Genomic DNA, 23,922 nt, shown 5'->3' with positions numbered 1-23,922 from the left:
AATGAACTATAAAGTAAATATGCAATAATATGATGTATGAAAACTATATATTAAAGATAGTATGTAATCTAGCCAATTATTCTTAGTAATCTCCTTCTTTTACTTTAAGCCTAGATCTAATGAATGAGATGATGATGTGCTTTTTCCTTTAATTACTCAAGCTAATGATGCAACTAAAGTTTCTTATACCTACATAGATTGAAGCAAAGTCGGTGTATTTAGTAAATTCAACCTAAATATGTTCATAAAAATTACTATTGCTAAATTAATATAATGGTTAACTAACAATAATAACTGAAACTAATAAAGATATGAAGGTAAAGAAACCATTCATCAAATAAATAAATAACAAGGTTCATACAAAAGTAAAAAGGCTAAACTAAACACTTATGAAAACTAGTCTAACATGTTAACCCAATGATCAAATGATATTAAATAGAAAGACATAAAATAATAAAATAAAAGCTTCATCTAGATCCAGAATTTCTTTAAATAGAAAGATGATTGGTCATCACTCTCCATTTCTTGAAAAACTCATTAGATCTTGAAAAGAGTAATGAAAACTAAAGCTGAAGTGTTTATGGAAGAACTGTAGAGAAATAATGGTGGACAGATACAAAAAGCCGATGTGAGAAACTTCTCCTCCTCCTTTAAAAATTAGGTTTGTAAATATATATATATAGAAAAGAGTCCTCCTCTATGCAAGTCTCCTTATAGATAAGTATATCAATATAAGTCTATATGATAGATAAGACTATAGGTATCCTTATATCCACAAAATATTATCTCATAAATAGTTCTTAATATAAATCCTAATAATAATATAAAATGACTAAAATGCCCCATTGGGCCTTCTAATTTTCTACTAGGCCTTGCAAATCTCAATCCATGCATCTTAATCTTGAGTCTTGACACGAACATGTCCAATTAATCTCATTTTTTGAGTATTTTTCTCCACATTTCTCTCATGGCTAATATTATTTGAAAATAGACAATTAAGCTTAAGTGAGACATAAATGCTTAGTTTCACCATATTATATATATATAAAATATATTATTAAAACTCTATAATATCATAAATATCTATATATAATTTGGACCTATCAAATAGTCTCACATTTAACCTTTACTTGTCCTCAAGTAAATAACAACTTAGGAATTAATCTTTGCAAAAACAATGAAGAACATTCATACTCAATTTCAAGGTATTACTCAAAAGAATCTCACTAATACAAAGATCATGTCAACCCAAGAACACTTGAATCATAATAATTTTCTTTAAGAATATAAACTCAATCATTGTTAATCAAAAGACTCAAGCATCCCTTCGTACCTTTCATTATAAATAACCTAACTCATATTCAAAGGATACAACTGTAATGCATAATCCAAATTATTATAGCCCTACTAAAAAAGGTTAAACCTTCATTTATAATAAGAGATCAATAAGCATTTATACATTTTTTATATCACTTGCTTTTCAAGCTCTTATATTTTGTTCTTCTTTTCTGCACAACCCTTAATCTTTGATACTTGGGATATATCTTTCTTTCTTGAGATGTTATGTCTTTTAATGCAAATACAAACATGGGTAATGAATGCACCTGGTTACTCAACAAAATATTTATCAAGATGCTTTGCATACTTATAATCTCAATTGCCTTTTTTGACATTGGTCATGAAGATTTTCGGTACTAAGCAACTAAACTTAGCGGAGTAGAATTGTTAAACTTAGAGCTTTTACTTACCTATATCATATCTCAAAAACTTAGGCAAGCCAATTTAATAACAAAGAAATCATAATCTAAATCATACACTTCTAAGGATACCCAACTCAAATTTGCCAAACCACTCATCATGTCCATATGCAAAGAATGGATACTTGATCATTTAAGTGTAAATAAACTCATGAGTTCATATATACTTGTCAAAAACTAACTCAAGAGTTCAAGAAATTTGACATAATAATATTCTTTCATTGACTCTTATAAAGAATAATAACAAATAGTTGAGTAGAAAAATAAAATATTAAAAAAATTAAACAAAGTTGCTAATCATCATGGCATATAAAGTATAAATGAAGAGATATTCTATTTTCCTCCCCCCACACTTAAATTTGACATTGTTCTCAATATCATTGAATATATAAAAATAAAGAACAAGAAGGAGCGAGAAAATATAAGACACTCTCCTGGATTATATCGATGCATAGAAAGCTATGAACTTGAATTCCAATCTCCATCATCCATATCTTAGAAGCGCACTTGAACACACATTATTGATAATTATAAAAAAATAAAAAAATAATAAATAATAAATAATAAACTATCCTATATATATTCTAAAGATTAATTCTTAAGATAATTAAAAGCTAGAAAATAAATAAATATATATCCAAGAATAAAATCTAAAATAAAGTTCTAAATCAATGATATGACTATCTATATGGAGGAAATTAATATGTATTTAATATTTAAAGAGAGTATTTTAGCTTAAAAATAACTCTATTTTTCATTATAATTAATCTTTATCTTTTTGGATTTAATTATTTTAATTTTCATAGGAAAATAGTCAAGAACCCAAAACTTTTGCGTTTTTCAACGTTCCTGCGGACTATCTTGTCAAGTCATTTCGCCATGCCACGGGCCCGTCCGCCTGCGGCCTCCGTGACTCTGCTGCTTGCAGGACCGTTTGTGCTGTCGTTGATCCTCCTCTCGGGCCGTGGCTACTGCCACTGATTCTACTACGGGCCCGTGTTACTTTGCTTTGCTGCAACTTGGCTCGCGCAATTTCTTTTAAAGATTTTTTCAAATTTTTTTTCTCAATTTCACACTTGTAATTAACTTTTATAATAAATAGTTAATGAAAAATATAAATTTAAATATAAATATAAATTTTAAAAATAAAAAAATTAACAATTTAAACTAAAATTTGAACAAAACAAAAATTTAAAATTATGACTAAAACTAAAAATAATTAATATTAAAAGAATTAACTAATTCTTAGTCCTACATGGAAATGAAACATGCCTAAAGCTAAATAACTCTTAACTTAATATTTTCATACTAAGCACACAATCTCCACATAATAACATAAGATCAATTAGACATGAAAGTATAATATTAAATAAATCAATTGATATGTTACCACATAGAGAATATTGCTCTTTGAGAATCAAAGAAGATAGAAATACTCTCTTTTCCTTTATAGGCCTACAAAAGTAAACATAAAACACTAAAAGATAAAAAAGAAAATAAAAAATAACTTAAATGTAGAAAAATAAAATATAATTGCTAAGTTTATTGTCTATAGCTAGATATTCCTGATTGTGCTTATAGTAGGCATTTATCCACGCACTCCACCTCTTGATCATAAACCATTCATTTCAAGTATGGCTTTATACTTTTAATGTGAACATCTAAAATATCACGAAAACTTTTATAAATTAAGAATGGAATATCATCATATAATTATTTATAAACAAGATAATTTAAATAATTATATGAACACTTATCAATAGTAGATTTAGAAGATAAAGTTAAAGAATCAAACACTTTAAATTCCACACTTTTTCCTAAAACTGTCATGGTAAGTTTTTCATATGCACGTCAATCACAGTTCTAGTAGTTTCCATGAAAGGTCTATCAAGGAGTATAATTTGCTCTTTGTCCCTTATCGGTGTGTCTTCTATAACAAGTACTAAAAAATCAACAAGAATTATTAACTCACCTACTTGAATTAGCAAGTTTTCCACTACACCTCTAGGATATTTTATTGATCTATCAGCCAATTGAAGAGATATAGTGGTTGGCTCCAACTCTCCCAAGCCAAGTTATTCATAAACCGAATAAGGCATCAAGTTGATGCTTGCTCCCAAATCTAACATGAATTTTATAACCTTTTTATCACCCATTGTAATATCAATGGTGAAGCTAATATGATCCTTCATTTTAAGAGACAACTGATGTTGAAGCATTGCACTTGCTACTTGTACTTTTTTATTATTCGTATATCGCTTTTTGTTGGAGTTCAACTCTTTAAACAATTTTGCATATGATGGCTTATTTCTTATAACATCCAGCAAAGGTCAATTAGTGTTGATTTTAGAGAGCATCTCAATATTTCTAAAAAATTACTTGCTCTCTTTTAGTCGGTTGGAAAAGGAATAGGTGGCCTATAAGGCTGAGCTGTCTTACAGAATTTAGGTCCAAAAAATGCTTTCTTTTCTTTATTCTCAAGTCTAAGATTAGGCTCTACCTTTTTTTCCTTTTGCATGCTCTCCTCATTGAATCTTACTTCCACTAATCTATCATCTTTAAGTATACCTACATAAGAAGAAGAATCTTTTTCAGTTTTCGTATCAAACTTATTATCAATAATGTCACCCTTTTTTAATAATGGTAATAGAATTAACTTGTTCAGGTTGACTTAATAGTTTCTCTTTTCTTGAGCTTTTGAACAGCTTCAACAATTTGGTCAATTTGAGCTTTTACACGTTTCATTTAAGCCTCAATGGAATCTGTCTTTTTCTCATTCCTATCCATCCTATCGTGAGAAGCCCTCATAAATTATTGAAGTGTTTCTTCCAAACCTGACTTTCTTTACTTATTAGATTGAAAAATTTGTTCTTAATCTTGAAAGGAAGGATTAGAGTTCCTTTGGAATTGAGAATACTGGTCTTGGTGTTGATTTAGATTTTTTAATATTTATGGTGGTTTTTAATCATTGTATCTCTAAAAAAAATTTGGATGGTTTCTCCTATTTGGGTTATATGTGTTGGAATAAGGGTCATTCACAAGATGTATGGGTTGGTAAAAATCCATCAAATCTACTTGGTCATACATATTTCCTCAATAATTATCAAAAGATAAACAAACATTAGCACCATAACACCATAAAGACCATAAATACCACATATCTCATTGCTTGGTGCATTTTTTTGGTGAAGTAAACATCTTAACTTGCTTTATCAATTCAACCAATTTCATGGCCATCGCACTACTAATCACTACTTTATTTACTACTACTCTTTTTATCCTCACACTCTATTGTTCAGAATTAGCTCATAACATCTCAAATATGTCATAAATCTCATCAACTGTCTTTTCTAGCATAGCACCCCCACCTGTATTATCAACCATATATTAATATTGTTGTATCAACCCATCATTGAATAATTAATTGGTTATTGAAAGTGGGTATTCATGGTAATGGGTATTGCAATAGAAGTTATTTAAAGTGATCCCATGTTTTATGAAAAGTTTTAGTATCCTTTAGATAAAAATTAGAAATTTCAGCTCTTAATTATTTGGTCTTTTGATGTGAGTAAAATCTACTTATAAACTATTGATAAACTTCATTCTAAGTTCTCAAAGAATTTGGAGGCAAGGTCATTGACCAAGCCTTTACTTTTTCAGTGAATGAATAAGAGAAACACCTCATTCTTAGTTGATTCACATTAAGTCCAAATGATGAAAAAATATGAACTATATCATAAAACTCTCTAATGAATGTTAATGCATTCTCACTAGGCATACCATAAATGAAGAGAGCATATTAAAATGTATGTTCATAAGTTTATAATTTCTAGATGCATCACCTAGAACTATACATGAACTAGTATTACTAATTATAGCCATTCGCCTTTCAAGTCCTAGTTCTTTTGGTGGGCTTCCCATAATTTCAACTTCTTCTTTTGATTCATCTTCAATCTTTTGAGTTGATGAATAACTTGATTTAATTTTCCTTCTTCGCATACAAAATAAAAGAAAATTTCAGATTTAAAAACTTAAACATAAAATAAAAATACATAAACAAAACACAAAACACAAACAAACAAACAAGCAAACACAAGACACTTTTGATAATCAATTAATATAATGAAATTTGGACATAGTTCTCCGACAACAGTGCCAGAAACTTGATGTTTGTAAATTAGTACTCGCAAGTGCACGAACCGTTTCTATAATAAGGGTAAGTTCACCACGAGGTCGATCTCTTAAAGAACTATGATGCCACTTATTATAAAGACTAATTATCAACACAAAACAACAAAAGTAAATCTAAATACTCTAAACTAGTATTTTTGAGAAAATAGAATAATATTCATACAGTAAAGTATAATGAACTATAAAGTAAATATGCAATGATATGATGTATGAAAACTCTATGCTAAAGATAGTATTTAGCTTAGCCAATTACTTAGTAATCTCTTTCTTTTACTTTAAACCTGGATCTAATGAATGAGATGGTGATGTGCCTTTTTCTTTAATTATTCAAGCTAATGATGCAATTAAAGTTTCTTATACCTACATAGATTGAAGCAAAGTTGGTATCTTTAATACATTCAACCTAAATATGTTCATAACAATTACTATTGCTAAATTAATATGATGGTTAACTAACAATAATAATTCGAACTAATAAAGATATGAAGGTAAATAAATCATTCATCAAATAAATAAATAACAAGGTACATACAAAAGTAAAAAGGCTAAATTAAACACTTATAAAAACTAGTCTAACATGTTTAACTTAATGATCATGGTATTAAATAGAAAGACATAAACAATAAAGTAAAAGCTCATTCAAGATTATCAAAGATATTTCTTTTATTTTTTTAATTTTGTTTTTTATAATAGAAGGATATGGAGGCTTATTTTGTTAGTATTGGTAGCAATTGAAAAGAAAATATTAATTCATATATAATGAGTGAGCCTAAAAAATGATTGAATTACAAAATAAATTATTAAATAAAAATAAGTTCTATGATAAAAATATATTTATTAAAAGTAATTTTCTTAAAAATATTAAAAATAATTAAATTAATAATAATTGGATAAAAATTTATAAAGTTATATGAGTTTAGATATCATATAAATTCTAAATGGGTAAATGAGTAACTTAAAATTCAATCTATTTATATCCAACCACACTCACCCAAATCCATCTATTTGCCATCTATAGTGATACTCGAACCGTTTTCACTAATTTAATTGTTATAGACAGTATGCAATAGCTCAGTTCTTTAAATAACTTTTAGAATTTATATCATACTTTAATATTTTAATTTTAAAATTAATTATACATTTTATACACTTAATTGTAAACTTTAATTATATTTTAAATTTATGAATTTTAATACTATGGAATATTTTTACTAACTATGTATGAAAGATGTAATTAGTTGCACAAGCAGGAGATCATATATCTATTATTACTTTAGATTTTAAACGAATACCTTGACACTACATTATATATGTGAAATGAATTTGCATGCCAATTAGATATCCAGATTTACGGGTTATTTTAGTATACATTATGAAGGTATGATACTTTATAAATTTATAACAATTAATATTATTTTAGATTTAATATTTCTTTATGCAGCTAATTTAAAATGTATCCAATAGAATCTTTATGAAAGCATTCTTTTAAGAATCAGTAATAGTTCCTATTAGTAATAAATTATAATAATTTATTAATCAAATTAGATACTATCTGGCAAAGTAATTGAATACTAAATTAATTTATTATATATAATAATTAGATACCAATCAATAAAATAGAATTTTTTATTTGTTGCAAACTTTTTGTAAATTAATAAAATAGTATTTAACAGCTATAAAACTTATTTACATAATTTAGATTCATATAAATAATTAAATATCATATATAGATTGCTGACAATTAAAATTAATAGGATGACATATAAAATTAATAAATTAATTAAAATAATACCGGTTAAATATCTATAATATTGAAAGATAGATTGTATTATAGTAAAATACCACAATGGTAAATACATCCTATGCTTTTGGTACAGTACAAGAAGTTATAGTAAAACTCATTTTCCAAACGGACTCAAAAATGAATTTGAGATGGAATGGGACAATTATGAGTCAGGTAATTTCAGAAATAGTAATAACTAAAAACTAAAATCATATTAAAACCACAACTTATATATTATTCAATGCAATCCAAATGTTAACAAAGCACAATACATAGGAGATATATGACATAAAAATAGAACTTCATAGGATACCACTAATCACCATCTACTTATGCTAGTTATGCTTGTAGATGACACTTAATTTCTTTTTTCAATTATAGAGCTTATTTTCCATGCCCGTTTGAGCCTGACCCAGCCCTGGAACCAGCGTAGGATCCAGCAGATGAGCCAGCTTCTGAACCTGCAGACCCACCACCATTAGACCGTGATGTAGAGGAAGAACTAGAGCTTGAGCTAGAACTAGAACTTGACCCAGATCCAGAGCCAGACCCAGCTCCTGCACCTGAGCCTGACCCACTACCACCAAGTCCAAGCCCCAGTCCAACACCTAACCCAACCCCAACTCCCCCAAGGTCAATCCCTAGGTCCTTCCTTTCAACCCTACTTTCACTCACTGCTAAGGCTGAAACAAGTAAACCAAGAATAGCTAAACACTTGAAACTGGCCATTTTTTGAAGTGAACAAAACAAAAGCTCCAAATATAACAAAGACTATGAAAATCTTAGAGGTTTCTGGTGAGATGGGTAATTGAAAGATATACCTATATTTATACTAGTAGATAGTGAGGTTTGGTGTAACAGATATAGTAGTGCCTACAAAAAGTTGCAGGCGTGTAGACTGTAGCGAGAAGTAGTGGGGGTACATGTGGTCTGGTTTGCTTTATGTTGGGAAATGTGAACTGGGTTATTGCCAAAGTTTGTGGTTGGAAAGGCTAAAGAAATTGCAGGCTGAGATGATGATGATAGTGATAATCATTTTGCAGTCGCTAACGTTGGACACTACATTATTGATGGAAGGTTGCGATTGCCGACCCACGAATTCGCACTAACTATAGATAGTGGAGTATGATTAGTATATATTATTTATTTAATTGATCATATGCTCGTAATGGGGAAAAATTTAAATCTTTCATTTGCTTACTCATGTAAACATATTAATGGTGCTTTATAATGGGAGAATAATTAAGCTAAAATTGTACTAAGAGGAAGGTACTGGAACGTTCAGGACTTGGAACCAGCAGAACAATTTAAGGATAATGGTTATGAATGTACAAAAGACTTAAGACTCCTATCAGTTGAAAGTATTTGTTTAAGACTGAGTTACTATATCAAGAGGAATATATTTTATTTGGCAAAACATATAATATTGGCATCAACTTTAGAAGGCTTGAATGGGTTTACAATCATATTTTGAAGCCAAATGTACATAAATTAGCTAGTTAGATCTACTGGAGTATTTGAATGGAAATGTTATCATTTAAGGATTGGATGCATATAAGTTTAGCCGATAACGAATGCAAGTAAATGTCTCAACTTGGTAAATTTAATTTAAGTTTTAGTTTTTTGATCGTAAAAAGCACAAGATTATCAAGTTTAGATAGATAGATGAGATGGGAAATAATCAACAAATGATAAATATTTGTTGATATTTATTGTTGAAGTATAAAATACAAAGGACTTGCTCATCCAATAATTTTATGTTTAGTACATCAAAATTGTTAGAGATATAAAACTATTTTTAGAATCCAAAAATCTTTTTTTCTCATATTATGCTAAATAATCATTGCATTCAAAAATTCAAAATATTAAATGAAATTATATATATTTAATAGATAGTGACCAAATTCTTTTCTCCCAAATTATATATTATATGTCAAACCAACCCACTTGTGTGGGATACAAAATCTAATCGTTATAGTTAAGATAACTACCCATGCACTAACAGTATAATCATTCTCCTTCTGTCAACTTCACCGGTGATTCTGGACTGTGAAAAATGCACTCAAATGTGATAAGAGTCTTGAATCGTAAGCAATAGTACTGTTTACTTTTGCATGCCGCAATTCTTTTATATGATTGAATTTGTTCTATCAATTCCAACCACGAATATTGAAGTACAAATGAATGATTCTGGAACTACCACTTGGATTGCATTATGTCTTGAAATGGAGAAATTATGTAATACATTAGGTATTTATATATTATGTCAAAGAAATTGTTCACACTTGTGAAGTTCTTACAATGCCAGATTTGGTTTTTATGGTAAAGTTTAATGAGGCAAGTGTTAATATTAGGGTTTACTTAGTAAGTCACCCACATCTTACTAGAGCGATAACTAAGATTTTTTTTTTGACGCATGTATATCTAGAGGTAATATAATTTGAAGCATGTTGAGTAGAATCTTTATGAGTGACAAAACATTATCTTAAGAGTTTTAATATATCTGCATATTTAAGGCTAGAACTCGAGATTTTAATTAAATTAAAAGAAATTTTTGTTATTTCATTTACATACTTGTGAATTTTATTTTATTTTTTTTATTTTTAAATAATTTGGCATTGAGATATGATCTCGATGTGTTGAAATATTCCATTTTCAAACATTAATGTTAACAAGATAAAGGTATTATCACTTTCTTATGTAATGAAATTTAATGGTTTAACGAATTTGATGTTGGTCTAGTGACACTATGATTAGATTCTAAGGCGTTTTCTAGCCAAAACTGATAAATTTGAATCTTTGAAGTGTCACTTATGAGGAGGGCTTACCGTTTACAGCTCCAACCTGAACAAGAACAATTAAAAGAAGAAAAATTAAAGAATTATTACTTTTTAGTTTAGTACTACTTTTAATACAGATCCTATATGTTAAAAAAAAATATAAAAATATTAAATCTCCGGCAGTCACATTAGTAAAATTTAAAAGCAATTTTCCAATTTAGTAATTGAGAATAAATTTCTTATATTTGATATCCTTTTTATACAAATTCTATAGTTTGGGTACCACATTTTTTTATGTATGAACATTTTCTGACTCAAAATACATAAGTTATACTGACATTTTTTTGTCTTCTGAAAATGATAATTTAAAATTTTAATTATTACGTTATTATGATTTAAGCTTAATCCTATAGGAGTTCATTACATAAATATATACGCTATTTAGATGAGAGAAATCAATCCAGCTTTTGCATATAGTCCAATACATACCCGAATAAGGTGAAGTAATTAAATTACGAAATGAAGTTACATCTCATATATCAAACAAAGATATGTTGGTAATTCTTATCTGAACTGAATATATAAATCGCAATGAATAAAAAAATAACGCATGTATATAAATATTTTATATTTTAAAATTAAATGATTGATACATAAACATATATTAATTATTTATTATTTAATATATATAAAGAGATATTCACCGGATAAAGTAAAATTTAATAATATTTAATTTAAAGTAAAGCTAAAGGAAATTAGCATAGAAAATTACATTTATCCTTTGATATATATGCAGGGATATCCAGCGGGTAAATATGTAGGTTGATAATCTTTTCCTCCAGCTTCAAGTCTATGGAAAACACGGTCTCTTTTGCCAAAGTTTTGAAGGTATCTGCAAACTATCAACTTAAGCAGGCATAAATGGATTATTTGTTATATAAAAACAACATTTTTATTGCTATTTCTAACAATCATACATGATAAAGGAAGCTAGCATTGCCATAAACCCAGACACATTCTGATAAAAAGAAAGACCAGCGTGAACACAATAATAATGGAGAACACGCAGAGGATTGGTGACCACAAACAACCCTTTTTTCCATAGTCTACAAACACTCACATTTAACTACTTCATTATTTTTACACAAAATGGTGACTGTCTTCTCATTCTCTTACTTTAACTAATTAAGACTCGTAAATTCTCAACTTAATTTCCACCGCCACCACCACTGCCATAGCCTGACCCTTGCCCGCTGCCTGAACCTGACCCAGCTCGAGACCCAGCACGGGAGCCAGCGGATGAACCTGCTTCTGAACCTGAACCTGAACCTGAGCCTGACCCAGCTCGAGACCCAGCATAGGAGCCAGCGTATGAACCTGCGTCGGAGCCTCCAGAACCTGAGGAACCTGACCTAGATGATGATGAGGAACTTGATTCCGAACTGGAACCAGAACCTGCTGAACCTGAACCGGATCCAGCTCCAGCCCCAGAGCCGCTGCCACTACCGCCTAAACCTAGGCCTACTCCTGCACCAACCCCAACTCCTACACCACCAAGATCCAGTCCCAAATCCTTTCTTGCGACTCTGCTCTCGGATTCTATAGCTGATATGGCAACAAGCAAAGTTATAAATGCTAGAGACTTGAATGGAGTCATGTTTCTGCAGGAATGAAGGACACTTATAGAGAGAAGGAGAATGTAAATGGGGACTGTTGTTCTCTTAATTATGAGGAGAGATTGTAGGGAGATATGAGCTATTTATACTTGTTGATTCTGAGGGTTGTAGAAAACGTGTGACTGTTGAACAAAGTGGAGAAATATATATTATTCTAGGAAAATGATTGCAGTTTTGTGAAAATCTGGTACCATTATATTTGTAGGTGTTACTAAAGGTATTTTTCTGCTTTAGTTAAGTGAAGAAAGGACATTCTAAGAAGAGAAATTTTAATGCCAATAAAAATGGCTGGTTAGTAGTGAGAATTGAGTCTTCGGCAAGTGATAAAAGATTATTTTTATAGGGCCAAGCCTAATATTATAACTAAAATAATAAAGAAATCTCATAAAAAACACAATACATAATATTTCAATATATTTATAAACAGTATATAATAATATTTTTAATATGTGTATTTATTTCTGAATATATACGTATAAAATTTATTTAATATATATATATATATATATATATATATATATTTTATTCATAAATATTATATTGATGTATACTTTTTATATTTTTTATAATTAATCTATTAATTAATGGACTGCTTGTTTAACTAAACAGTAATTCTAATTTTTATTGTATTAATTAGTGAATGAATGACTTCTAATTCTAGATAAATAGTAATTAATAATATTTATAGCATTAGTTTTATATATAATCATATCAGTTAATAAATATTTTAAATTAATTTTTATATTTATTGTATTAATAAATCTAAAAATATTATAATTTTTATTAAATTTTTTTATTATTTTCTAAATGTGCAAAGTAATTATAACTAATATATTGAGAATTATATTATATTTTTTATAAATTTATTTTATACTATTGTTTATAAAATAATAAAAATCGTAGAGCTTTCAAATAAATGATTAATAAAAGAGTAATTGTTTATGCTGGGTAACCTATACTTATTCAACTTTTAACAATCGTTACAAAGTTCAGCCTTAATACATAAAGGGCCTATTTAGTTGGACTAATAGTTGGTAGTTGATGGCTAATAAATTAAATTATTTAATAAAATTTTATTAACGATTATTGTTAATATTTTAAATGACATTTGAAAGTATATTTTAATATATTATATTCAACAATACAAATCAATAAAAATAATTTATAATAATTAAAAATATATGAGTTGATTTTTTTTAGCTCAATCATATTTATTACCAAAAATATTTATAAAAATTACTTTAAAATTAAAATTAAAATTAAAATTCTACTAATAAAAATATCTAAATTTAAATATTCTAATTATAAATAATATATATATATATATATAAAATAGTCTCCTTTTTCTTCATTTTTTTTTCTTTGTTTCTTTCTTTTTTGTATTTAATTTTTTCAAAATATTTTTAACTGCCATCGGTGAATATTGATGACAGTCATCTTTCGTGTTCAATTTTTCTATATTTTTATAATTTATTTTATGCTAAAAATAGTCATCTTTCGTGTTCAATTTTTTTTATATTTTTATAATTTATCTTATGCTTAAAATAGATTTTTAGACATCTTTTATTGTTGATATTTAGTATTTTTTTTGTTAAACTGTAAGTTTAGTATTTTTATATTATAATTTGGGTTGAAATTAATAATCCTTTTTTTTTTTATAAAAGTACTTATAGTTTTTATTATGATTGTAAGATATTTTCAGTCTTTCAGTATGTCTAATTCGGCTCATAAAAATTAATTGAGCAGATGTATTATATGAATGTCGTCCCTATCAATAAACTTGAAAAAATCCAATAAATTTTGTTCCTTTATTTTTATAATTGTATCTAAAATATTTACACATACTAAAGATGTAGAACATAAATTCTTTATAAATAAGAGATCTATATTTTCTTCTAAAAAGAAAATATAATTTAATAAAATATTAATATTATTTTATAAAATCCTTATGTACTATATATTACTCTAAATAAATTGATTTTATTTTTCAAAAAATTTTACTTTATAAATTCTTTTATTTTATTTGTGTTAAAGCCTGTCGGACTGAAGTGGAGATGGAGACGTGGAAAGTGTGGGATATTCCTGGACAGCAATTATGTGGTAGAGATGGCTTCATTCATGGGACTAACTGTGGTCTCGGACATAGTGGGACTGCACCCACCACCAAAAATTATAGTGGGATAATAATGATTAATTCCCTGTTTGGCCTCTCCAGCGGAAATGGGCACTTTGCATTCCCCCTGTCCACTTCAAAAAAATAATTCTCATATTTTTTCTTTTATCATCATATCACATTCTTCTCCAGAAACTTCTGAGCCAACATCTTTAATTTAATTTTTTTTTAAAGCCATTTTTATTGTGTCTCCTGCCCTTTCTCTCTAATGTGCTCAATTGTAACATTGCCTTTTTCTTTCTTTCTCTCTCTCTCTTATTTTTTTCTTTTCTTAATATAAATTCTGGTTTGGAACATAAATTCATTGGGTTTAGAACATAGAAATAGAGATAAATGGGAATAAAAATAACTATTTTTATTTATTATTTGATTTAATATAAACTGAAAATCAAATTATCATTAGTCGTAAGAGTAAGATTAAAATATTGTAGTAAAAATAAAATAAATATAAACAATAAGATATTATTTTACTCATTTATTAATTTATAATTAATTTAATTTAATTTTATAGAAATAAGAAATTTATTCCTTAAAAGAGAGGGAAGATGAATGATCCAGACTTGTGATAAAATTCCGTTCCAATTTAAAATAGTTTTTGCCAGCAAAATGAATTACTCTAAAAATTAAATTATGATAAATAAAATACTTTCACATTAATTAGGATATAATGTTGTATCAAATTAGCATTTCCTCTTCCTATATATAATGGGGCATATAATTTATACTCTAAAATTTATATTGATTAGCCAATTTAATAATTTAATTTTTGGTGTGATCTAATTGATATTTAATTTCTATTTTTTAATATTTAAATATTTTTACTTTTTAATTTGATATATACTTAAATTTTATTTTTTAATAATATTTAAATATCTCCACACAATACATGTGAATATATTGAATGAGGACATATATCAAAAACTGTTGAAATGACAAAAAAAATTTAGATATTTATTAAATTATATCAAAAATTAAAATGTTAAACTGACTAAATGATCAAAGTTTAAAAATATAAATATGTGTTTGACGTATGCTATCCTTTCGTTAACTTTGAGAAATGTCTTATTAGTTTAAGTTATCCCTTGATAATTTATTGCATGATGGTACTAAATTTACAAAGTAATCAATTGATAAGTCCGCAAAGAATTAAAATCTTTCAGATTTAAAAGACAAATGATGAGATATGTAGCATAAGGAATTTTATTTCAATAAGGAATTCTAATTCCACTAAATATTCTAATCCAGCAAGGAGTCCTGATGACATTAGAAGTTCAAGTGACAAAATGAATCATATTTTCACTGGAAATCCTAATCCAACTAGAAGTCCTACTGAGATTCAAAGTCTAAGTGAGATTGAACTTAATTAAAACAATGGGCCTCAAGATATTCTTATCAACTTAATCCAACATATGGAAGCATGGTTAAAGACAAGATAAGCCCAAGATAATCAAATCAAACTATTTGGAGTCCAATACTTAAAGAATGGACCGCTTCTCACATGTTACTTAAACCCAATTGTCATTGGACTTTAAATCTCAGTATGACTCCTAGTTGGATTAGGATTTCTAATTATACTTATTTCTTCTTATCACCTTCAATTTTAAAAGGTCTAATTACTAAATAATTTCTAAACTTTACAACTTTTAACAATTTTAACCAATTGTTACAAAATTATAAAATAAATACACATGGTTTTAATTTTTTTCAAATATATTTTCCAGTGAATTCTTTTAAATTTTTACGGTGATATGGCTGACGTGACAGATCGACTAAAAAATAATAATTTTGAGTCAGCAAATTGATGTTGACTCACCCACTCCATTAAAACGCCCCATTTTATTAAAAAAAATGGAGGAACTTTCTTCGAGTTGATTCTTAACTTCTTGCCTCTTATCCCTAAATCTTAAAGAAATCGATTGTAGCCTTAACTTAAGCTTTTTAACAGACAAGAAGACAAGAGAAAGGAGTTGTTTAATGAAGGTGGAGTCCACTTCTTTGAAAGCTAGGGTTTGCGGTCCCTTGACTTCTTTCAAAGCTAATTGTTGGATTAGAAGAAGAGTGCATCACTACCGTTCATTGCAGGACAAGTGAATCTCTGTACATTGGAAGCACATTGTTTGACTACTTTGGATAGGTATCGTGAAGCACATGCTTCTATTTCGTTCACATACAATATAAAGTAGCTAGTGTTTTAAAATATAGAGATTTGACATTTGGGTGAAAGCATATTATTTTAAAACAGCAGTTAAATAACTTAAATAAGAAAAAAAAGTTTTAAAATTTAAGAAACTGATTTTATTTTGTATTAAATATGCAATATGGATTGGTTTACTATTGGACTACATCATGGAGGAGTATTTATTGAGAGAGAAATGGGTAATGCATATGAAGGAGGGCATGTAGAGTTTTTTGACAACTTTGACCCATATAGGTTAGGATATTTTGACATTGTTGACATGATAAAGAGGGTTGGGTATGGTAAGATATTGAAGGTTGTATACATGCAACCTAAAGCCAATATTCTATGTTTGTTTTTTTGATGTGGGTCATGGGTACGATGCAGTATGTAAGTGTAATACCCAAAATTTTTCTTTAATAAAGATAATATTAATAATGATTAATAAATGAGTTTTTATTTAAATTAAATTAATTTTATTTTTATTTGGTTTAATTTGAAATGATTTAATGAAAATTTTAATATTAGTCAATTAAATAAATTATTTTTCTATACCCAATTAGTTTGAAATTTTAAGAAATTATTCAAGTAAATTATTTGAGAAATAAATTATATTTTTAGTTATTCAAATTTTTCCCAAATGTATATATATATATATATATATATATATATATATGTATAAATAAAATTATATATATTAGAAAATTTTGGTAGAAATTGTAAGGGATGTTTTTATAAAAGAATTTTGAGAAAATTGGTATTTTAATTGATTAGTGGTATTAAATTTTAAGTTGAAAATTTATTATTTAAATTAATTTTGTGTTAGGACTAAATTGGAAAATTTATTTGAGAATAAGGATTGAAAGTATAATTTTATTTTTATGGGGTTTTAATGGAAATTTGTGAGTTTGGTATTTTTGTAAATTAAATATGTTGGTCAGGGGTATTTTTGTAATTATGTGTTTTCAATAATTCTAATTTGGCCCAAATTAAATAGTTAGGAGCTTAATTGAAAGGCTAAAGAAAAGTTTAGGGGTTAAATTGGAATTCTGCAGGATGAAATTGTAAGTAATTAAGAAGGTTAAGGGACCAAAGTGTAATAAGAAAAAGTTTGGGGGCTTAATGTCGATATTGAAAGGAAAGAAAATTGAGGAAGAAGAGAGAGAGAGAGAGAGATGAAGGAGGAGCGGGTGCTACGTCGTCCGTGGTGGCGCGATCTTTGGCGCCGGCGTCGGCCAAGAATCGCAAAGAGAGAGGCAGCGGCTTCCGAGCGTCGTTCCGGCCATTTCCATCCGATCTTGGTGGCTATCGGTTCCCCTCGAAGAGAGCTTCATTTTGGCGGTGGCGGCGTCGGTTTTGGTGGCTGGAGGAGAGATTTTCGGCGAAGTGGAGGCAGCCGCATTTTCAGGCTTTTTCGGCGAGCTCCGGCGGAGGATTGACGATCGGAGAACGTATCCCGACTCTTCTCAGCTCAAGCTTCGTAATGGTACCGGTTTCGTGGCGATCAGACTTCATTTACAAATCGACGGCCGAGATCGTCTGTAAATCTCTCCGGCGGGCGGAGGCGAGTTGACCGAGCGATCGAGCGTCTTGGTAATTTTCTCTGGCCCGTTGATCTTGGAAATCCTTTGATTTAGAATTGTGCTTATTGTTTTGTGTTGAGTATTTAATATTTGTGAGTCAAAAATAATTGTCTGTCAGTTTGCCTGCCTCGTATTTTGTGCTGTGTGGCGGAGTCGGGAAATAGTGAAGTCTGGGGACCCGACTCCCGTTGTCTGGATTGTTGGATATTTGAAGTGTTTTTCTGGTAGGTCCTAGACCCGTTTTTACGGGGGGTAATGTCCGTGTTGTAGAGGAGGTTCTGCCGGATTTTCGGTAGAACTCTCCCGAGTCGCGATTCTTAGACAGTCAGTCCTAGAAGTCTAGACCTAGGATTAATGATCGATTGTTTTAGCGTTTTGATAAATTGTTTTCCGTGACTAGATAGTCCGTTTGTTCGGCTCGCTCCAACCGAGACACCGGAGCAGAGTTAGGAGGTCGCCAAATCTGTGAGTTAAAGTCATATATCGCTTATGCACGTGTCATGCATAAAATTTGATTTGTTACTGTGATTATTCATTTGCAATTTCAATCTTTCATTTAATTATTATTATTATTTGCATGATGTTTTTAATTACCATTTAAATATGTTTTTCCTTTATCACCAATTTTAATATTGCATGATGACTCGGGATGGGACGGCAGTAGAACATAGGAGTTGGATGAGTGTTCCAATATAAATCTGAGAGAGATAGGGAAAGGATAAATAGGTAAAATTTTAAGAAAGAAAGATTAGGACCTGCCCTGGTCGAGCATCGCTCTCTAGGCTTAGTTGAGTGTGGTTGCCGTAGTAAAGGTCCCTAATTGAGCAATGCTCTCTGGGCGCCGGCTTATTTGAAAATTTAAGTGACTAGACTGGAGGTAAGGTCCCTGATTGAGCTTGCTCTCTGGGCGCCAGTCTTATTGGATAAGAGAGCCGAAAGGTTAATGCTGAGAGTTAAGTGACCAGGCTGGAGGTAAGGTCCCTGATCGAGCTTTGCTCTCTAGGCGTCAATCCTGTTGGAATGAGAGAGTTGAGATATAAATGACCAGGTTAGAGGTAAGGTCCCTGATCAAGCTTTGCTCTCTGGGCGCCAGTCCTGTTGAAATGAGAGAGTTGAGATATTAGAGTTGAGCTTAGTCGAGACGTAAGTTTTGAAATTGATCGAGATGTTGAGTTGGGATTAGGGTTCTACTGAAGTACTCCGTTCCGTTGCGTGTGGAATAATTTTTGTTCAAGCATGGCATGACACATATGTTTTGACATGACACGTATGGTTAGTATGATTTATTAATTATTTTAAAAATTAAATATTGAGATGTTTGAAACTGTTTTAGATTTATGATTTTAGTTCACTCTTGAGACTGACAGTCTCTATTTACTGTTTTTCAGATTCGTGACTGTTAGTCTTCCCGCGACTCTTATTCAGTAACCCGACTTCTTCATCATCGGGTGGTTTTTGATTTGGTATGTCAAATTGTAAAAATCTTAGATTCTCCGCAGTAGTAATAGTAGGGATATCAGTGGTAATTTTCTGTAGTTTCGGGTCTCGCCTAATTCTTCGGGCACACTGATTTAATTGTGTAAAATTTAATGTACTGTAAATTGTGATATTAATAATAGTAAAATTTGAGTTGAGATTTGATTGAGTTAGTGAGTGTCAGGCTTACTACGGGATTCGGTGGTCTTAAGCCTACCCATTCCTAGTGTTGGTCACGGGCCCTCGGGTGGGGTCGTGACAGTAAGAAATAGTAGTGTATTTGTGTATTGTGAATGAGCTTATTGTTGGATTTATTAGAGATAATGATGTTTCAGGTGATGGGGTTGGTAATAATATATAGAATTACATGGAAAATGCTAGTGAAAATGGTGATGATGTTTCTGCAGTTGGTGGTCACATGCTAGATAATGAAAATTTAGTGCTGGTAGTGAATGTGAAAATGAAAGTGATATTGAGGATCTTAATTATAGTCTTGTTCAAGTTAGTGACATAGATGATGGGATGGAGGTTGGAGACTTTAGCTTTGATGATAAACAATATATTGAAGCAAGAAAGAACTTGAGATGGGCTAAGGTTCATGAAGTGGAGTCAATTGATGATGATAATGAAGCAATAAGTATTTGGAAGAGAGTGCTATTAGCTAGAAAAGGGAAGAAGACAACAGAAAAGGAAAAGAAAAATGAAACTGAAGAAAATAAGAAGACTGAGGGACTTGCAGAGATAGACTAAATATTGTTCTTGAAGATCTCCCTTAAAAAGATGATTCAGGTTATAAGACTGAGTACCCCAGCTTAGACGATTCTGTCATGACACCATTGTCAAATGATGAGGGAGATTTTCACCCCATAGGAGGAAGAGGGTGATACCAAAATCTTATGCACCCAACTGTAACCACAAGGAGTTAGTGTTGCACCTTGGATTAAGATTCAAGAATGCTTCTGAATGCAAAAATGCGACCCAAAGATGGGTTATAGTAAATAGGTTGGAAGAGAAGTGGTAGTGGAAAGTTAGATGCTATGTGTAAAAGGCTGCCCATGGAAAATGTATACAAGCAAGTTACAAGATGAAGACACATTTAAAATCATAACCTATATTGGTGAGCACAAAATAGAACCAAGAAATAAGCAAGTTAATTCTGAGTGGCTGGCAAAAGAGTTTTTGAGCTTTTTCAAAAGAAACCCAAACTACAGTACTAAAACAGTGCAAGAAGATGTGAAGTTGACATATGATGTGAATGTCAACTTAATGACATATTACAGGGCAAAGTGGAAAGTATTAAATAATTTGAGGGGGTCTTTTGAAGAACATTATGCCAAGTTAAGGTCCTACCAAGCAGAGATGAAGAAGATGGACAAAGAAGGCAGGTTTGAGCTGAAGACTGATCTTGATAGTGAAGGAAGGCTAGTGTTCTAGAGGTTGTACATTGACTTTAGTGCCTTAGTTAGGGGATTTTTATCTGGTTGTAGAACTATCATGGGGCTTGATGCATGTTTCTTAAAAATATTTTTAGGTGGAGCTTTGGTTGCAGCAGTTGCCAAAGATGCTAATAACAAGATATACCCAATGGCCTGGGCTGTTGTTGAACGTGAGAACGAGGAGACATGGACATGGTTTCTAGAAATCTTGTTTGAAGAGCTAATTATTGGAAGTGGATTTGGTTAGTCATTCATAAGTGATCAACAAAAGGTAAATTGTCTTCTTTCTATTTATGTTATTTAATGAATTTTTATTTTAGGTATATAGTGTTATTAAATACTGATAATGTTGAATGCTTTTATTTTTTTAAGAGAGTCGATCATGTAATCAAAATACTTATTGAGAAGTCGATGTCTTACTCCATGACTTTTAGGGAACATGAGAACAATAACCTAACACAAAAGGTTCAGTCCAATTTAGGTGCATTTGCAGACACCCAATAGAACCCATTATTGATTTAAGACCTTGACAAGGTGAATACCCAGTCTATTCAATGCTAGACATAATGAGTATAATGACTTCAAAGAATTCTCTTTTCGTCCCATCCTATGAACTTTAAAGCGTATAAAGTTTCATATTTGATTCTTTAAGCAGAAACGAGGCGATGGAGATTCCATTTAACTTAGGTTAATCTAAGCCAAAAGCAGACTTATGTCAGGATAACCCTTCTTTGAAATACTTTAGTAGTGCTTTATAGGGTCTACTAAATGCTGTAAAGAAATTGCCCCTTAATGCAGAACACAGAAACTGTGCCAGGCATATTTGTGCTAATTGGAAGAAGCTGTATAGTGGACCAAAATACAAGAAGTTATTCTAGGATGCAACAAAAAGTACCTGTGAAAGTCAATTCCATAGTAGATTAAAGGATTTGAAAGATGAGTCTATAGATGCTTATGAACATTTCCTAAGTGAGAACCCTAATGTATTATATAAGTCACTTATCTCTAGCTTTATCAAGTCTGACTGTATTACCAATAACATATGTGAGACTTTCAATAGTTACATAGTTAAGTTTAGAACAAAGCTTATAATTGATATGCTAGAGGATATTAGACAACATCTAATTATTAGAATGCATGACGGTTACAAAGAGATAAGTACTAACAAGGATGACATAAACCCACATATCAGGGAAAAGTTGGAAAAGACTAAAAAGCTTGTTAAATCTTATACTTTGAAGCTTGTTGTGGGTAATAAGTATGAGGTGAAGTTTTTTAAGAAAAGCTATATTTTGGATCTTGTTGGTCAGTCTTGTACTTGTAGGGCTTGGGAGTTAACAGGTCTCCTTTGTTGCCATGCAATCATATGTATACATTATAAGAGAGAGGATATAACAAAGTATGTGGATGGGTTTTATTTTAAAGAGCCATATTTGCAGTCTTATCAAGATGCCTTAGCCCCACTTAATGGTTCAAGAAAGTGGCATGAAGTCCTTGAAGCTCCTATTCTCCCACTAGTGTTTGTAAAACAACCTGGCAGGCTAAGGAGAAATAGGAGGAAGGGTCCAAAAGAGGAAAGAAAAAACGCACACAAGATGCCAAGGAATAAGATTAAAATGAAGTGTCAAAGATGTTTTATATTTATGCATAAGAAGAGATTGTACGAGGCTGTTATTTCAAAAGAAGCTATTGCTCCAGAAAAACCTAAGGTGAACTTTAAGATCATTGGTAAGCTTTATCTTTGTGGAGATTATGCTACTAATGGTGATTTTTTTTATTTTTTAAATCTTATGTAGGGCAACAGAGAGGCCAAGAAAGTAAGGCACCACCAATGTAAAGAAGTCCAAAAGAGCAGCTTCAAGAAATGCACAACCACGAAAGAAAACCAGGGAGCGCAGTTGATCCAGAAGTTGTAGTAGAGTTCAAGGAAAGAATGCAGACTAGAGAAGGATATGGAATGAGGATTTTTGCTTATTCTGGCAATGTATACATGAGAGTAATGCTATTTTTTGTTTGTACAAATGAGCTTTTCAAATAGCATGAGTAGGTTAATTATTTTTCCTGTTTTACATTGGCTTGTAGATATCTGGTCAAACTAGGGTCAATACTGTTAGTGGTGCTTGAGCAATAGCTATTGTTGCAGCATCCACATCTGTCCCACTAGCTCAATAGCAAGGTGGTAGAGGGCAATCAACCTTCCGACCACCAACATAACTGGCTAGACAATTATTTCCAGCTTAGGAAAATGATGGAGCATCGTCAAATTAGCATATTACAGTTAATAACTTTATTAGCAGTCAACGATCTGTGTTGACTAAGGAGGGAGAATCTGGACCTACTAATGCTAAATGATTTGTGCAAATATATGAACTCTGGTTGCTAGGTTTTTTTTGTGTTTAGTTGTACGATTATTTTGAGGCATGCTTGCCTACTTTTATTTATGTATTAGTCAAAATAATTAGAGTGGGATTGTGACTACTACATGAAGTAACTTCAGGGCATCTTTGCCTTCTTTTGTCACTTTGATACATTATTTTGGCCAATTTATATAAGTAAATTTATTTTGTGAATCTGTCTTTTAACTCATTCAATAACATACTATAAACATAGGTTTCAAAAACAACTTTTATTTGCTCATAGCATAAATAATACATTATGATTTGCTCTTTCTGGCCTACCAACTAAAAAACCAAAAAAAATTATTGCTAACCCAACAATTATTATTTTAGCTAGAACTGAAATCCTCCTTATTTTCTCCAGATTATACATTAGGTCCATGTTTTCAATGACCAATCTCTATCGCACCTTTTGCTTCATTTGCAGTGTAGATTTCAAACAGTTTTCTTTCATTTTCAACCTCAATATTCTTCAGTTCCTATTCTAATACAAGA

The 23,922-nt window shown here is 30.2% G+C and overlaps 3 protein-coding genes across 3 annotated transcripts; 1 reads left to right on the top strand and 2 right to left on the bottom strand.

The window, feature by feature from the left end:
* Positions 1 to 7,943: 7,943 nt before the first annotated feature.
* On the bottom strand, positions 7,944 to 8,551 carry LOC112536320 (secreted protein C). Its single transcript, XM_025158975.2, has one exon. The coding sequence runs from the start codon at positions 8,458 to 8,460 to the stop codon at positions 8,116 to 8,118; it is 345 nt and encodes a 114-aa protein (XP_025014743.2). The 5' UTR covers positions 8,461 to 8,551; the 3' UTR covers positions 7,944 to 8,115.
* A 2,893-nt stretch (positions 8,552 to 11,444) lies between these two features.
* Positions 11,445 to 12,263, bottom strand: LOC8277253 (cell wall protein IFF6). Its single transcript, XM_025158974.2, has one exon. The coding sequence runs from the start codon at positions 12,166 to 12,168 to the stop codon at positions 11,719 to 11,721; it is 450 nt and encodes a 149-aa protein (XP_025014742.1). The 5' UTR covers positions 12,169 to 12,263; the 3' UTR covers positions 11,445 to 11,718.
* Positions 12,264 to 22,164: 9,901 nt separating this feature from the next.
* LOC125369582 lies at positions 22,165 to 22,868 on the top strand. The gene is made up of 2 exons (XM_048372360.1): positions 22,165 to 22,759; positions 22,828 to 22,868. Exons 1-2 carry the CDS (start codon positions 22,165 to 22,167, stop codon positions 22,866 to 22,868), a joined length of 636 nt encoding a protein of 211 aa, XP_048228317.1.
* The last annotated feature ends 1,054 nt before the right edge of the window (positions 22,869 to 23,922 follow it).

The sequence above is a fragment of the Ricinus communis genome, chromosome 3, assembly GCF_019578655.1.
Source record: "Ricinus communis isolate WT05 ecotype wild-type chromosome 3, ASM1957865v1, whole genome shotgun sequence".
Lineage (NCBI taxonomy): Eukaryota > Viridiplantae > Streptophyta > Magnoliopsida > Malpighiales > Euphorbiaceae > Ricinus > Ricinus communis.
Note: the sequence above shows the minus strand (reverse complement) of the source record. Positions and strands in the feature narration are given on the sequence as shown.